The sequence below is a fragment of the Coccidioides immitis genome (assembly GCF_000149335.2).
Source record: "Coccidioides immitis RS genomic scaffold supercont3.6, whole genome shotgun sequence".
Lineage (NCBI taxonomy): Eukaryota > Fungi > Ascomycota > Eurotiomycetes > Onygenales > Onygenaceae > Coccidioides > Coccidioides immitis.
The window spans coordinates 1,864,338-1,879,487 of NW_004504312.1; the positions used below are offsets into that span (position 1 = coordinate 1,864,338).

A 15,150-nucleotide genomic window follows, 5' to 3' on the forward strand; every position below is an offset into this window, starting at 1 on the left:
TGCCTGTAAACTCGAGTCTCATTATCAAACACAGGCATATCTTTTATGCTACAACCCAATGGATGGCTACTTAGTGAGCCGTCAACAGCTAAAGACGATGGCACCACAAAGCTGTCGACATCGTCGCGTTGTAATCCGTGCCCTGTACTCCGTACTCCATACCCCGTAGAAACTGGCTATGGCATTGCGAGCCTGGTCTGGAGAATGCTACTCCGTGCTGGGCGCAGGAACGAGTGCAGTTCTACGCCTGCCTGTGTGTTCGAGAATTGGCATTCTATGAAGCCCAGGTCAGAAGCATTCCTTGAGTCCCGAGAACTAGCTGCAGGACCATCAGCAATTGACACAAACGCTGGATCGCAGCGAATGTACTCCGCAGTCAACGTCCTCGCGTTCGTGAACATCGACGAGCCCTGTTGCATCGTTCGGCCAAACGACCTTGCCGCTTAGTCAGCATCTGGCTCGAGGCGTGACGATACAGCTTCACGACGCCGCTTTTTCTCGCTGTGACACACAAGATCGTGTCTGCTGCTCTGATCAAAATGCCAACGGACTCTTCGCTCTACGGGATACGCCGACCAAAAGCAGAGGCATCTAAAAAGGATGTCACATCGCCGGGTACCCTTGCATTCGCCACACACCTCTCCTCCCTCATAGCTAAAGAATCGGCCAACGCATCCTCACAATCGCGGCGCGGCCGTGCTAGGCCTTCAAGAAAGAAAGATGACATTTTCTCAGTGCATAACAAAGGTGCTCTAAAACGCGCCGCGGCGGATATATCCTTGGATAATCCGAACGTGAGCCAAGTTCACAAACAGAGTGGAGATATCGGATTCGTCGACGAAGCTACCCTTCATCGGTCGAAGCGGAGGATGGCCGAAAAAGCAAAGCTGTATGCAGAGTTAAAAAAGGGCGAATATCTCGCTGCAAGTAGCGACGAGGAGGATGACGATTCCCTAGGGGGACCTTTGTCCGCGGTCCGTCGCGCAGAAAAAAATAGCTTGGTGGACTTTGATCGAAAGTGGGCGGAGGAAGAAGTCAGGAAATCACGTTATGATTCGGGAGAATCCGACCATGAATCTGAAAAAGAACCCTTGGTTGAATACGAGGACGAGTTCGGACGCACCAGGCAGGGTACCCGTGCTGAAGCTGCGGAAGCAGAACGACTTCGTCGGTCTCGTGCCGCTGAGCGCTCCGAACAAGAGTCGATCACATCATCTCGCAATCCGAATTTACCTATGGGCTCTCGTCCCTCTCGTCCTGCAAATCTAATCCACGGCTCGATCATCCAGTCTGCAGCTTTCGATCCTGATGCCAACGTCGCAGCGCAGATGTCTCGCCTCGCAGAACGTCGTGATCGAACACCCACACCACCGCCTGAGACCCATTACGACGCAGAGGGCGAGGTGCGCAATCGCGGAACGGGGTTTTATGCGTTTTCAAAAGATGAGGAGGCGCGGAAGCAAGAAATGGAAGAACTGATGCAGGCAAGAGATGATACCGTGAAAGGGAGAAGCCAGGCCGCTACGAGGAAAGAGGCGAGGCAGAAGGCGAAGGCTGATAGATTAAAGAAGATTGAGGAACTGAGAGGAAAGAGGAGAGCGGAAGAGTTTATGAAGGGTTTGGGAAGCTTGGAGGGCTTGGGCAGCCCTAGTGCGCTGGAATCAAAAGCCGAAGAACGATGAGGCAGTAATACGCGGCCAGGGGGGCCTTCATAACGAATCTTTATGAATTGACTTGGTTTACTTTGCATGATACCTAATTGCATGGGCAGAAGTTTGCTTATTCTGGCATTTCTAAAGGACTGGATAGCGATATCAGAATCTAATATTGTGGCCTCAAAATTGCTACACCGTATCCATAAGCTGCGAAAGCATAACATCATAGTACGATGCCCTAGACTTCTATATACATATACGCCCAGGCTTGCCCAGAATTAATAGATAAAGGCACCAAAACCATCCATGCCTCGTTGATGCACCAGAGTGTGGAATTAATATCAGAATATAACAGTGAGAATACGCATCCAAAAAAAACGATAGTCAGCTTCTATGCAATCAAATGGAGCGACTGGAGTATCGAAGGTATATAGATGGGTATCATCGCCGCATAAACCCCCCAAAAAATGAGAGAAAAATGGTAAAAAGAGGACATAACAATGCAAGAACAATAAAACTGAGATGCTGTTGTAAAAGTGTAAGCAAAGGAGCAAGATGAAGGCCTTCCCCAAACATCAGAACTTATGAGACTCTCACCTATCCCGCTCAGCTTCATTAGTTACCGCTTTCCCGGACTATCAGACCGATATTCCAGGGAGAACAATCTCTCCCATGGACGCGGTTTAAATGATCGCGTACCGGATGGAGTGCGTGGAGAGGGCAATGGGCTGCTTCTCGACATATCATCGTTTCGAATGGCGGCTCCCGGAGGGCCAGAATTCGTATCTTTCCCCTGGCGTCCCAAGCCCTAGTTTCCCAGCAAAATAATCAGTCTACACATATCAAGCGCGAGAAATGTGCAGCGTGGAAAGTTATAAAATCACATCATGTCAAATTCGAGGGTCCAGATAATAGGTCTCTGCGAACCTCATCAAAAATGGGTGCTTCCTCCCTGCGAGCTTGATCACCCAGATCTCCTTCCGCAGGCACCACATTATCACCGCCTGATGATTCTCCACGTGGTAAAGTTGTGACAGGAGCGCCTTTCTTAGAAGCGAAACTATTTCTTCGACTATCAAGACTCCTTGCTAGGGTTTTGGTTGCTCCACCTCCATTGGAAGCACCCCTCAGGCGAATACTTCCCTTTGCATCGACGTGTGCCGATGCAACAGTACTCTTCCCAAGTCCTGGTGTACTAGGAGCACGGGGCTTTTCTTCGGATGCCTCGAGCAAATACCATCGTAGACCATCGGACAGCTCGAATGGATTGTCGTCTTCGATGGATGCACCATCGCTTGCGTCAATGGAACGCTTGTCCTGATTGATACCATTCATAGTTTTCGAGAGGTCGACAACCCTCTCTTCAATTTTCGAAATTCGTGCAAGAAGCCAGTCACGAGTGTGTAATTTATGCACATCTTGCTCCCTAAGAAAGTAGTGTGGAGCGCCAACATTAAAGGCAGCCCACGACCTGATTGCCTGGTTGCGCGTTGGCAAAAACAAAGCCAGGTCGCCTTCTTTGAATGAACGATATGCTATTTTTTCATGAGCATCATTTTGCGCACGGTGGTATTTTTCGCGCGAAGAGCGGGCCTCCTTTTGCCATTTTCGAGCAACGGTCTCGATATCCTTGACACGTTTGACAATAACCTCAGCGAAGGTGTCGAGATCGAATTTGTCGATAGCTGCCATAAATGCATTATACTTTGACGATTCTTCTTCCCTATCGGCAGAGTGAGCCCACAATAAAAGCTGCGGAATTTCAATCGACGGTAGGAACCCAGAAGATGACACGACGCTGTCCGCAAGAATAGAGCTTCCAGTCACCTTCGATGTTCGCTGGATCGTCATCTCTTCATTCTGAAAAACAATCGTAAAGCCTAATTGCTGGAGCATCTTCGCCATCAACTCAATATGAGTAGAGAGTCTCTTGGAGATATCGCTGGCCCACACGCTCTTCGCCGAAAGATACGACTTATAATTTCTTTCCGTTTCTTCGAGCTTCTCCAGGTTGCGCTTCCATTCCAACCGTTCCTCTTCAAAAACATGGGTCTTTGAGTCGACGTTGGCAAGTTTTTCTATAAGTGTAGAAACTTTCTTCTCCTCTTCAGCAATCCGTTCTTTTAATACCTCCGTCCGAGTCTCTCCGGCCGCCAGTTTGGACTCCAGTGTTCTCAGCCGTTTACGCTCTTCCTTCAGCTCAGATTGAACTCCTTGGTGACTCAGTTTCTCGTGATCTAACAGTTCCAGCGCACGTTTCTTTGCCAACTTTTCTGACTCAAGTTTTTGATTGAGCCTTTCAACCTCAGATTCAATCTGGGACACTTTCTCTAATAGCACTTGATTTTCTTCAGCGAGGTCCGCTGCTTTCTTATCTGAGCCCTTGGCATGTATAGCAAGACCCTCCGAAAGAACATCAATTGCCTTGACAAGTTGGGGAAAGTCTGTCGGAGGAGCTCCGCTGGGAGAAAGTTGAAGATGGACAGCCCGCAACAGACCGATGTGGTCTTCCTGGACCTTATCCATCTTTTCGATGCAATCTAATAGCTCCTTCTTTTCAGCGTCAAATTTCGATGATTCGGAGTGTTGATTCTGGATCTGTGTTCGAAGCCTCTCTGCCTCTTCAACGGCTACCAGAGCCTTATCTAGCTTCGATTGAAGCTGCTCGATCTTCTCTTCAGCTTCGTGCTTTTCCTGGTCCCGGCTGTCCATTGCCCTGTCAAGCTCCTCCTCCATCTCTTCAAGTCTGATTTTCAGCTTATTTGCTTCTGACTCAAGGAACTTGCGCTCACTCTCGAACTCCCGTTGCTTGGATTCTAGGTTGTGCATTAGGTCTTTCTTTGTGGACTGCACTTCTTCCATCTTGTCAACGGTGGACTGACGTTCCTCGTGAGCCTCGCGCTGAAGCTTAGCAATGTTTTCCCGTTCTGTAGCCAACTCGGCTTCCAATCCCAGAATTCGTTGGGCTAGGGTCTTGTCTTCTGGTGGGTGGTTAGACGACATCCGTCGTGAAGATATGGAGGATCTTCTTGATACGGGATCTGGATGTGGTGACGCTGGAGACATGGGTACATCTGTTGCAAAGTGCCCGCTGGCAGGCCGACTCAGTTGACTTGAGCGGTGAAGAAGGTCCTCTAGCCTTCGAACACGGCTTTCAGATCCTTTCAACTTTTCCTCAAGCTTGGTCTTCTCTTCCCTCAGGCTACGTACCATCTCGTCCCCGCGCATTAGGAGGGAGCTGCGACCCATATCGATGACACTGCCATGCTTGAAGGCCTTTGCCCTTCGTCTCTGTTGTCTTGTAGGCGCATCCAAATCTTTGTAAAGTTGTGTTAATTCTTGGACCGTGAGCTCCATTCCGTCCTTTCCTTTGATATCCTGGAGGTACGATTCTATATCGGCGCGAGACACCTGGGGCCACTCGGGGCCCTTTCCGTTCTGCAAGTTGACTTCTACCCCAGGCGTTCCGTCTTCTGTTACAGTAACGAAGTCTCCCATACTCTTTATCCACTTCTTCCTTCGACGCTGTTCTTCATCTCGAAAGATCGCTAGTTCCTCGGCCAAGGTCGATGAGTCTATTTTCATCTTCTCAGACCATTCACGGCGCCGTACCGCTTCAATAAGAACAGACCCGTAAACAACAGGGATATGGAATACCATGCAAAGGACATCAAAAGAATCTCCATCAACATCCAAATTTGCTATTTCGGCTTGTACGCTTGCAAGGCGTGACTCTATAGCAGATATCCTTTGCATTTGCCGCACCGACATCTTCATGGCAAGATTTCGGTTTTTCACTGCTTGAATTAAGCCGTTCTGCATTTCTAGAGATATTTCTACCATGGATGGTAAAAGGTCTTCGGTATGGTTTAGCGCCATTCGGGATATGCTTGAAAGCGTCTTCGCAGTGCTAGGGAGGCCAAGGACGTGCTCGTAATCGGAACTAATCTTCTTAGAGATGGTTTCGATTTCTTCCAAGAGGCCACTAGAATTCTCCATCGGAGGGGGCTGGGCGTCTTGTATTAAGGTCCCAGTTTGGTAAGCCACATCTCCCACCGCCTTTTCAATTTCATCCATGCGACGGGAGAACTTCGTCGAGAGTGTCGAAACCTGGGATGCCGCGCGCTTTGTTTGCTCCGCATCAACATAATCGCTTAACGTCCCATTCACGCCATCCGCTGCTTTCTTAGTAGTTGACGACCTCCGTAAGAATGGAAACCGTTTTTTGGCCGGGATAGTTTCGAGATCAACGAGGCTGCGTTGCCAGCCGCCCAATGCAAGTTGCTGTTCCTTTAAAAGATCGTTCGCCCAAGTCTGTGCCTCTTGAAGCTTCTGTTCAAGGTTGCCGACGTGAGACTTCAAGTTCTCTAAAGCCACGCCAACACTCTGATAGATGACATTGGTTCTCTCATTATTCAAATCGATGGATTTGGCGATTTGGGTGCATTTTGTGGTGAGGTTCAAGGCCCATGTCCTACGCGCCATGTAGAGGTTCTTCCATGCTTGTAGACTGTTCTGGTTCGCGAGAGTATCGGGAGGATTTTCGGGATGGAATGGTTCGGGGGCCGGTAGCTCTGGAAGTCCACCGGCGCCTTGTTCGCTCACAAATTGTCTATCATATACATATATTTCATTCTACAATCGTCAGCCATCTACACCCGGCGACGGTATGGTACAACAACAGTCAGGCGGTACATACTTCCGTGGCGAGACTTTGGAGCTTCACGTTTTTGCCCCGGGCAGTCATTAGGATCTGCCTTTGGGGCGGAATGGACGTATTTCGAGATATCCATGCTCGCAAGGCGTCCGGACTAGGTGCATCTCAAGTTGTTAGGTAATGTTCACAGCGAGGCGAGCAATCAACGGGGGCGACGACTCGTTGCGGCGGTCAAAGCTTGGGGAGGCACTTACGAGGCAAATGATACCGGATCAGCGAAGAGCTGCTCACCGGTGTGAGCTATATAGATGTGCAATGGCATTATTTCCACGGATGGGATGTCCACGACAGACCATGCCACGCCCGAGTGTTTGGAAGAGTGCTGGGGATGGGCAGCACACAGATGCCGGTGACGGATTGGCATGGTTCTGGGCCTTGAGGTCACCCAATGACTTGTCGAGCCGTCGGCTGTCGATGGAGCTAGTCCCTTTCTGGGTTGGACGGCCCACGCGCAAAACGCCTGCTGCTGTTTTTCCTCGCGCCGCAGTCAGTTGATCCGCCCAACAGATGGCTGGCAGCGTCAGTTTGTTCGCGTGCGAAAATAGGCTTTTCCTCCCCTCGTGTGCAGAGCAAAAACCGATGGGAGCGACGTTATCATAAATACCCGGCTTGTCAAGGTGAATCACAAGATGCTTTGTTTGGATCAACGGATACGGCTCCCATGGCACCAGGCAAAGCGGAGCTAAACGGCTCTCAGTCACTGCTGAAGCCTAATGAACGGGCTCTCGTAGAGCTAGCCTCCGATATCCCCGGGGATGACCCGCCTTTAAGGGAGAAGGAGCTGGAGATTTTGAGCCTCTACGATCAGATCTATGACCAGCAGCTTGAAGAAGCTCTTTTCTTGCAAGGTCTGTAAAGCACTATCCGGCTATTCGCCCAGGTTTGGATGAACGACGGCGGATACGAACGTAAACTCCGCTGACTATTACTGTATGACCAGATCCTGTGGATGTCTCTCTGGTGGAAGATGTCGATGCAGAATTGGTCAAAGCAGAGCGGGAGCTGCTAGAAGCCAGAGCGGCCTATTCTGTACGAAGGAAAGCTATCGAATCTGTTTTAATGACAGAGCCAAGTGTTCAGTCTATCTACTCTGCGCATGCTTCTCCGACTGAAAGGTAAATCTTGATAGAAGTTCGCATTTCAAGGAAATGCTAACGTCGACAGAGTCTTGCTTCCGCTTATCAACCGGCGGGATGTTCTCTCACTGGTATACGAAAACCTGGCTGGTGTCAATAACTCGTGCGTGGAGAATCTCTCCAACGCGGAGGTGAGCAATATCCAGGCAGTGAAGGACAATCGTGACTTGGTCAGGTCGCTCCTTGAGCTTACAGACGGCAACGCTGAGGAGGAAGAGATCAAGGATCTGAAGTCGAAAGAAGAACTCGAGACCCTAAAGAGAGAAAACAAGAATAGAAGGGACGAGTATATGACGATGAAGAGAATCGTAAGCGCTGTTATAGTTGCGAGTGGACTTGACTGGGCAAGCGACGAGAAACTCTTAACACTGGTCGTGGAGGATGAGTCGGCGGACGAGTTGTAAGAACTTACAGCTCTTCCGCTTAAATAACTATGCGGCGAACCAAGGATCGCCTGCAAAGATTTAAGATGTATGGAGTATGTAATCGGTCATCCAACAGGGCTTTTAACAGGCCAGCGTGGGATAAAGGCCTGGCAGCTCGCAAGTCGCGCACTCGCTCGTGTCGTTCCATCTACGATCGATTTTCTAGGTTGTGATATACATACATCATGTACGGTGAAGTCATGTCATGTAGGAATCAGTAGCGGGCAGATATGTAACAATTTTTTTTTTTTTTATTGGACGAAATGCAGCATATACTCCGTACTCCCTGACCCATCCGAAATTCGAAAGATCTCCATCAAGAGTAAAACCATACGGACGGGCATGATCAGCATGCCTTTTTCCTGCTTCAGGGAACATAGCTACGTGCTCGAATGGGTTCGCGTACAACTTCGCTCCGTTCTGCAGGCCCAAGACCCTGGAATTCCATCGTCGGAAGCTAATCTACATGTAAACTCGCTCTTACAACCAGGGAACTAGCCAGGGATTCACATCATTTTCGACTCTGATCCCGAAAACACGCAGTGTTATAGTGGTTCTGACCAACTCGGAGCTGCTTGGTCTTTCCGGCAAGTGGGTTGGTGCCAATGCTCTGGACACACGGTTCAGCGCCGAAATTGATAAATAGACTTACCGACTTTTCACGGAAACGGGCTTTGAGGAGGCGCTTCACAGTTCTAAACACAGAATATTCCATCATTGACAATGTTGAAGGTTGATCGGAGAGTACTGGTTTGCAAATCCAGGATCCTCTGCACCTCATGTTGTGCTCAGCATGATGGGAAAGCGCCTGAAAATAAGGGGTAATGCTTTCTGGATATCAAGGTAACCAGACAGACAAGCTAGAGGAGAAAATTGTGGAGACGTTGATAGAAAAGGTAACAAAGATGAAGAGCCATAATGAAACCCTTATCCACAAAGTTTATCATCTCTTCATACACATAGCAGCTGAGCCAGGTCGCGGTAAAAAGGGGAACTTGATTGTCTTAGAGCCTCAACTGTGGAGTGATTTGTTACCGACACTGTCATCTAAGTTGGTATATTGGTTTCTTGTGAGTTTCCCTCAAAAGTTGGGATCCCTCCTTTGCAGTGTCTCCTGGGTGTGCAAAGCTCCACTGTGCATCATGAAAGTCGGAATCATTGGACACATTTGATGTATCAGAGTCGTCCAGAGCAGTTGTAAACTCAGAGATCATCTCGCGTTCAGATGTAATGAGATTTTGGGATTGAAACAGTGTGTGTCTCTTGTTTGCAGCTTTAATAGACTCATCTCTCTGTTCTTTTGCCCAATCCCGCATTCCGATGTGCGGATGACCCCTTTCGGAAGGTTTCCAAGTCACCAGTCATAGACCAACCCCCAAGTCGAGTACTCTCAGCTAGCTGGTAACAGATACCACTGTTTTCAGAACAGGATTTGCCTTATTTGAGAAGTAAAATAAATTCAAAGATTTCTTAAGAAGATCTCACTGCTCAGAATCTCTTCAGACTAGCTAGCCTACTATGCATGCGTGAAATCTCTAGAAGTCATAAAATTAATTAATTTAAATGCTCTCACTCAATTGCTTGCTTCTAAGGGCTTACAGCTTAAATGAGAAGGAAAAAAACTCTGCATTGGAACATATCGTCAGGACTTGGCCTGATATTTATTAGAAGATTTACCGAGAGTGTCCATTCTCCATGAACATGAAGGCATCCTGATCACCTAGCCTAATTACTCTACACCTCCATACCCTGCAGTTCTTTCAGAGCCCACAGGATAGAGAATGCTCACTACACAACTGACTATCCTCCCTATGAGCTGATTGGCTCGCGAGTAGTGAGACGAGGTGCTCTTGTCCCTAGGGCATCGAAGCAGAGCACGACAACATTCATCGCCAAACGAGACACGGAGACGGTTCCGAACTAAAGCATGGATAACGGTACATTATTACCAAGTGCAAAGCCACTGGAAGCTGCTGCTCAAGCAACACTACTCGCTGCGCATCTCCCTGATGCAAGCGTCTCGCATATGGACTTCCGCGACTCGTCATACTTCAAAAGCCATGTCAGCCTGCCGACTCCTGAACAAGTGAAAGAGCGCTGCAATCATGCAGACAAAACATTCTACCGCCCGTCGCCTGTTTCGTTCAATCAGCTGGGTCTCCTAGTCAAATTTGGTCAGTGTGTGTCTGTTGTGGAGGCCCAGTGCATCTGGGCCATCCGAAACCTGTTCGGAGACAGGGTCCCTGTTCCAGAACTATACGGTTGGCGGGTCGAAGGCGATGTCGTCTTTATTTACATGGAAAAGGTTCAGGGTGCTTTGTTGCATGACAAGTGGGGGTCCTTCAGCGACACGGACAAAATAGCAGTCTGCGCACAACTGTATGGAATGATCTCGTCATTGCGAGAATTGAGACAAGATCCCGCCCATCCATTCATCGGTACGAGACACAAGAGAAATAGGCAAAACATACCTTTCTGATCATTATTTTAGGCTCTATTAGCGGCAATCGCGTTCTTGATTACATTTTCAGAGATTGGTCGACGGGTCCTTTTAAGACTGTCAATGAACTTCACGACTGGATATCTTGGATACCTCGCCGTAATCTGCCTGATCCAAACCAGGTTGAAGATCCATACAGGGCTTACTTGCCAGATGCAGTCGCTATCAAATTCACGCATGCGGATCTTCACAGGCACAATATCATTGTCTCCAAAACCCTGCCTCCTCAAATTGTTGCGATAATTGACTGGGAACAGGCCGGTTGGTATCCCGAATATTGGGAGTGGTGCAAGGCATGTTATACCTCGGACTACGAGGGAGAATGGCGACTTCACTACATGCCGATGTTCTTGACCCCCTATCATGATGAGCATAATGTGTTTGCAGAGTACGTCCACTTTATGGGTGCAATTTAGCAATTATCCACAAGTAGAGCCGTTGTTCTATGAATAGGGCTAAGTCCATTGACCTTTGTGCCTGCACTACGTTAAGAGAAGCTTGACTGGATCGAATCATCTCTTCCTCTACACCACGTATCAAAGCATGGTCTGTGGACTGTTTAATGATCTTCAGCCGCCTATCATGTTTGATTATATATATCAACTGACACATTGCTCTACTGTAGTGCTTAATTACATTGTCAATAGCACAACATAACACAACTTGAACATCATTGTAATAAAGGCGAAAGATAGGAAAATATGGTACCATATATCCTTTTTGACATGATATTCTCGGTGCAACTATAGACATGATAATGACCCATGCCTCAGACACCACGGCCCCTACCCCTGTCAACAGACTGCAGGCCAACTCCATGGTCAGGAGGATCGCGATGGGCCTGCACGACATTGCGAGCCCCGGCGTCGATGATATTTCTGGAGATCAGCCGATCGACATATTCGACAGTCCACTCCTGACATCTCTTGTTGAACACCTAGACCAACATATCCGTCAGTGCAAGTTTGGGTGTCACAATCAGGAAATGGTCTACGAACACCGTCAACAGGCGCCAAGAAATTCTGGCTGATTGGAGGCGGCGGCACTTGTGTTGCCACGGTTTCCATGATGCCTTTCGCATTGCTATCGATTGTCGTCGGCCCACTAGGGGATTCGACGATGTTGGCTGCGGACACTTGGCCGATGGGAACAAGTTGATAAGACGATTGACTGCTTGACGGGTTATAGTTCCGTTTGAACTGCAGTTCATATCCAACCATCGGGGCACCCACGACGTGAATAATAGTGCCTATCTGGGGGTCATCGGCGAAAGGAACAAAAATGCCAAAGTGCTTGCGTTGACTGGGGGCATTTCGGCAAGTGGCCAGGTAAAAGGTACGGGAAGCCATCCCGATATCGGTTGAAGGCTAGGGACAAAACGAGAAAATAAGGTGTATTGGGATGGGTTTATCTTTGGTTGTTCGATGGTTGATTGGTGAGTTGAGCTGCTCAAAATTCCCCTTTTTGCCGGACATCAGGGCCGTTTTTATACCTTCCATTTGAGAACTCGCAATGCTTCGAAATTACCCACGACGGAAGAACAACGACTATCAGGCATCTTTCTGGCCTCCATCCCTCAAGTAGTTTGATAAGACGAGCTGTAGCCAAAGCCCTGAAGACGCCGCGCTGTGGGTACTGACGGGTGATTGAATAAGTGGTATATGAGTGTGCCGCAGGAAAGAGGCCGGCGCGTACAAAAATATCAAGACAAATCATTTTGGGGTTGAGTTGCGAAACAGAGGGCTATATTGGTATTGCCAACTCATAAAGAAGTTTGATCAGAGCCATCCTAAACGAGTGGTCGCCAATGGTTGACGACACAATGGCGGAAAGGAACCTGAGGCACATTGTTTCAGTTCTATAGGGTCAACATTCCTATTCACAGAATGAGACCAGGGTGAACTCATTTCCGTAAACCACTAAGAGACCAGGGACTACCTCTGGCGCTTACTAGTCAATCCTGCTGCGGCAGTAGACACTGTGATGAGGCCCAAAAATGGTCTAGCCTGCTTGATTGAGGGACAGCTTTATACAGCGCACTGAACTGCTCCTAGTGATAATGGGGGCTGGTATTTGGTTGGCATGCATTCAAAAACTGTGGCAGCTGTGTTTCTTGCATTACCCAGTCCCGCGGTATCCAATCAACTCAGATGAGTAAAAGTGATCGTTGTGCTGTGTTGAATATAGACGCTCTTAGGAGGGATCGCCTGGACAGGTACAATGAGATTGCATCCATCGTTTCAGCTTCATGGCTCCGAACAGGAAAGTCTGAGGTCAAGAGTACACAATTTGAGCATTGAGAAATCACCAAGAACATAGCGGATAAACTATTGACAGCTTGAAGATATATGATGAACGTAATGGCTATTGCAGCAGATATGCGCTGCCAAGTGTTACAATATCCACTACGGAGTACTCCGTACTCCGTAATTAGTAATTATCTGGGACCACAACTCCTGTGGATGTCATCAACACGCATCATATCGTGCATGGACTACCTAATAAAATAACCTAGAAGCAACGGTGCTGCTCTGCTTCCGAGACCCGTGTGCCGACTGGTCTTGAGCTGGCTAATCGCCTACTTTCGAATCTTAAGCCAGCTATTAATGGGTTAAAAATTCAACGCGCAGCAGCACGGCGCTATTTATATGTTTGGTCATGTTTCTATGTTGATGCCCTACAGTTCTGATAGAGCTAGGATGAGGCTCTTCAACCGATAACTGTGGCGAACCAGGAACGAGGGGAGGCCACATAAAATCTACTGAAGGCCACCGCTGGCGGTATCAAATTAGGCGTCACGCCCGGGTCGCTCTGTAAAATCAAATCCATCCACACGTGGTTCACTTTTGACCAAGCTGCTAAAAAAAGGTGTCAAACAGTGGGTCGCACAAAACCCAGAGAATACAGGATGAAATCACCGGGCTCATTGGCCGTTCAACCGTACCACCGCTATGCTCTTCAGCCGAGAGACGGCAATAGTGGTGGAGTGAGTAGGTTCCAGAGTTTTTGCTCCATCTGTAGCAAGGATTGCGGTGGTCTCTCCGGAGCGAAACTTTATCAGGGTTACGGAGTACTCCTTAGAGTTGTTACTCGGTTACTCCGTACGGAGTACAGGGACCTCAATACAAAGTACTTGGTAACTATGTACCCTGTACTCCGTACACCGTACGGAAGAGAGAGGAACCATGGCTCCCTACGAAAGGTCTCCGTTCATACCCAAATACAATAAAGGAAGTCACTCAGAAGCAGCCTGTACATAACACCCTCTTTTACCCCTCGGCACTGTACGGTAAGGGTGCATGTCGTCGAGCGTCTGTTCAGGGGGTGGTGTATGTATACCTTCGTCAGTGCATGGGGTAGCCTCTGCTGCACGGAGAACATGGATGCGCATTGGACGGAGCAATTCGTACTCTTTTATTTTGGAACTTGGAACTAAAGGCACATCCAACACACCTGGCTTCACCCCATCACTTCCCGTCACAAAAAAAACAGAAAATACAGAGCCTTGCTTAAACGCGTAATTTTTCTCCGAGCTTATCAGGATCCCACTTGCCGTGAGAAGCCCGCCGGACGGAACAGGAGCAATAAATGACAGATGGTAATTACGTCCTGTACCCCGTATGTATGTACACACATACACAGTCAAGACGCAGCCTCTTCGGTGCACCATGGCAGGTCATTATTCTGCTTTACAGAGAGTGAATTACATCAGGAGTAGCCCACACACACGGAGCAGTTAACCATCGCCGCACAATTCTCCCTGCCTTGAACAATTCCCAGTTAAGACTAAAAGTTTTGATTTTTGTCACCTTCACACAGGTGGGTGCTGCTCGAGTGTTTATTCCTCCATTACTTCTTAATTTCTGTTGGACTGGGAAGTTGTATTGCGATGGGGCAAGGAGGGAAACAAAGTTATCTTCGACAGGTCACAATACCACCCTCCGTACTCCGTACAGATCATGATGATGATATTTATAGGTAATCAATTACCGACATGAGAACCAACTTGCTGTGTCATATATACTGTTGTCGAGGAGTTGCAAGGTTGAAACTCCAGGGCGTCATGGGCTTCACTCATCCTACACTCAGCAGCCCGTTTGAAATAAAAGGACTTGGCTATCCGTCCCTCCTATTTTCTACCGGCTAGCCGGAGGAGCACTTTACCCGAATAGTTACGCTAGACCGCAAACGGAAATTTGGTCTTCCCCATATTATACAGAGTATGGAGTGTCCCTTTTTGCCTCAAGACATCATACTGTACTGGCACAGTTGTATGTATGTGTGGTCCTCTGCTCCATGCTCTGTACACCCACAGTTTTTATTTACTTATTGATCTTTTCACAGGCTGTATTGGTTTGTTGTATATGCAGAATAGCTACATGCATACATACAAGCAAATGTTGCTGTAGTGCCTTGGATGCAGGATGGAGTAAGTTACCGCGCCATAACACAGCGGGAATGGTAGCAGGATGATTTCCGGGACTGGGAAAGGCACACGGATGTGCTGATATCAACACGCACATGAATACCTTGTTTACTGAGATGCGAAGTATGGGTAGTGTGTAATTAACAGTAAAATTTCCAGTGATCCATGTTCCGGTTTGGTTCTGCCACTGCCACTGCCACCCCTCCTTTGATCTGGCTTGCGTAGCCCAGTCCAACCCAGGTGTCAGGAAGGCTGCTCGCTCCCTTCCCTCCCTCTCCCTTCTCCCTCACA

General features: G+C 48.3%; 6 protein-coding genes across 6 annotated transcripts; 3 read left to right on the forward strand and 3 right to left on the reverse strand.

The window, feature by feature from the left end:
* Window positions 1–525: 525 nt before the first annotated feature.
* Window positions 526–1,841, forward strand: CIMG_03661 (uncharacterized protein). Its single transcript, XM_001244219.2, has one exon. It carries the CDS (start codon window positions 540–542, stop codon window positions 1,680–1,682), a length of 1,143 nt encoding a protein of 380 aa, XP_001244220.1. The 5' UTR covers window positions 526–539; the 3' UTR covers window positions 1,683–1,841.
* CIMG_03662 (Taz1-interacting factor 1) lies at window positions 1,816–6,865 on the reverse strand. Its single transcript, XM_001244220.2, has 4 exons — window positions 6,567–6,865; window positions 6,355–6,466; window positions 2,583–6,290; window positions 1,816–2,463 (listed from the first exon to the last, which is right to left on the reverse strand). The coding sequence occupies exons 1-4, from the start codon at window positions 6,734–6,736 to the stop codon at window positions 2,275–2,277; spliced, it is 4,179 nt and encodes a 1,392-aa protein (XP_001244221.1). The 5' UTR covers window positions 6,737–6,865; the 3' UTR covers window positions 1,816–2,274.
* Window positions 6,866–6,883: 18 nt separating this feature from the next.
* On the forward strand, window positions 6,884–8,223 carry CIMG_03663 (uncharacterized protein). The gene is made up of 3 exons (XM_001244221.2): window positions 6,884–7,220; window positions 7,313–7,487; window positions 7,537–8,223. The coding sequence occupies exons 1-3, from the start codon at window positions 7,034–7,036 to the stop codon at window positions 7,910–7,912; spliced, it is 738 nt and encodes a 245-aa protein (XP_001244222.1). The 5' UTR covers window positions 6,884–7,033; the 3' UTR covers window positions 7,913–8,223.
* Window positions 8,224–9,677: 1,454 nt separating this feature from the next.
* CIMG_03664 (phosphotransferase enzyme family protein) lies at window positions 9,678–11,147 on the forward strand. Its single transcript, XM_001244222.2, has 2 exons — window positions 9,678–10,371; window positions 10,425–11,147. Exons 1-2 carry the CDS (start codon window positions 9,861–9,863, stop codon window positions 10,847–10,849), a joined length of 936 nt encoding a protein of 311 aa, XP_001244223.1. The 5' UTR covers window positions 9,678–9,860; the 3' UTR covers window positions 10,850–11,147.
* Window positions 11,148–11,202: 55 nt separating this feature from the next.
* On the reverse strand, window positions 11,203–12,418 carry CIMG_03665 (uncharacterized protein; the record flags this gene model as incomplete). Its single annotated transcript, XM_001244223.2, has 2 exons — window positions 11,432–12,418; window positions 11,203–11,370 (listed from the first exon to the last, which is right to left on the reverse strand). Exons 1-2 carry the CDS (start codon window positions 11,780–11,782, stop codon window positions 11,203–11,205), a joined length of 519 nt encoding a protein of 172 aa, XP_001244224.1. The 5' UTR covers window positions 11,783–12,418.
* A 938-nt stretch (window positions 12,419–13,356) lies between these two features.
* On the reverse strand, window positions 13,357–14,103 carry CIMG_03666 (uncharacterized protein; the record flags this gene model as incomplete). The annotated part of the gene is made up of 3 exons (XM_001244224.2): window positions 13,357–13,448; window positions 13,532–13,573; window positions 13,773–14,103. 3 exons carry the CDS (start codon window positions 14,101–14,103, stop codon window positions 13,357–13,359), a joined length of 465 nt encoding a protein of 154 aa, XP_001244225.2.
* Between the last annotated feature and the right edge of the window lie 1,047 nt (window positions 14,104–15,150).

Excerpts from the sequence above, each read along its gene's own strand:
- CIMG_03663 (XM_001244221.2), top strand. The coding sequence starts at position 7,034 with ATGGCACCAGGCAAAGCGGAGCTAAACGGCTCTCAGTCACTGCTGAAG. Across the intron at positions 7,221-7,312 it reads AGAAGCTCTTTTCTTGCAAG|ATCCTGTGGATGTCTCTCTG; the intron begins GTCTGTAAAGCA and ends CTGTATGACCAG. Across the intron at positions 7,488-7,536 it reads CATGCTTCTCCGACTGAAAG|AGTCTTGCTTCCGCTTATCA; the intron begins GTAAATCTTGAT and ends TAACGTCGACAG.
- CIMG_03661 (XM_001244219.2), top strand. The coding sequence starts at position 540 with ATGCCAACGGACTCTTCGCTCTACGGGATACGCCGACCAAAAGCAGAG.
- CIMG_03664 (XM_001244222.2), top strand. The coding sequence starts at position 9,861 with ATGGATAACGGTACATTATTACCAAGTGCAAAGCCACTGGAAGCTGCT. Across the intron at positions 10,372-10,424 it reads TCCCGCCCATCCATTCATCG|GCTCTATTAGCGGCAATCGC; the intron begins GTACGAGACACA and ends TCATTATTTTAG.
- CIMG_03662 (XM_001244220.2), bottom strand. The coding sequence starts at position 6,736 with ATGCCAATCCGTCACCGGCATCTGTGTGCTGCCCATCCCCAGCACTCT. Across the intron at positions 6,291-6,354 it reads TCCAAAGTCTCGCCACGGAA|AATGAAATATATGTATATGA; the intron begins GTATGTACCGCC and ends TGACGATTGTAG. Across the intron at positions 2,464-2,582 it reads AAGCACCCATTTTTGATGAG|GGCTTGGGACGCCAGGGGAA; the intron begins GTTCGCAGAGAC and ends CTGGGAAACTAG.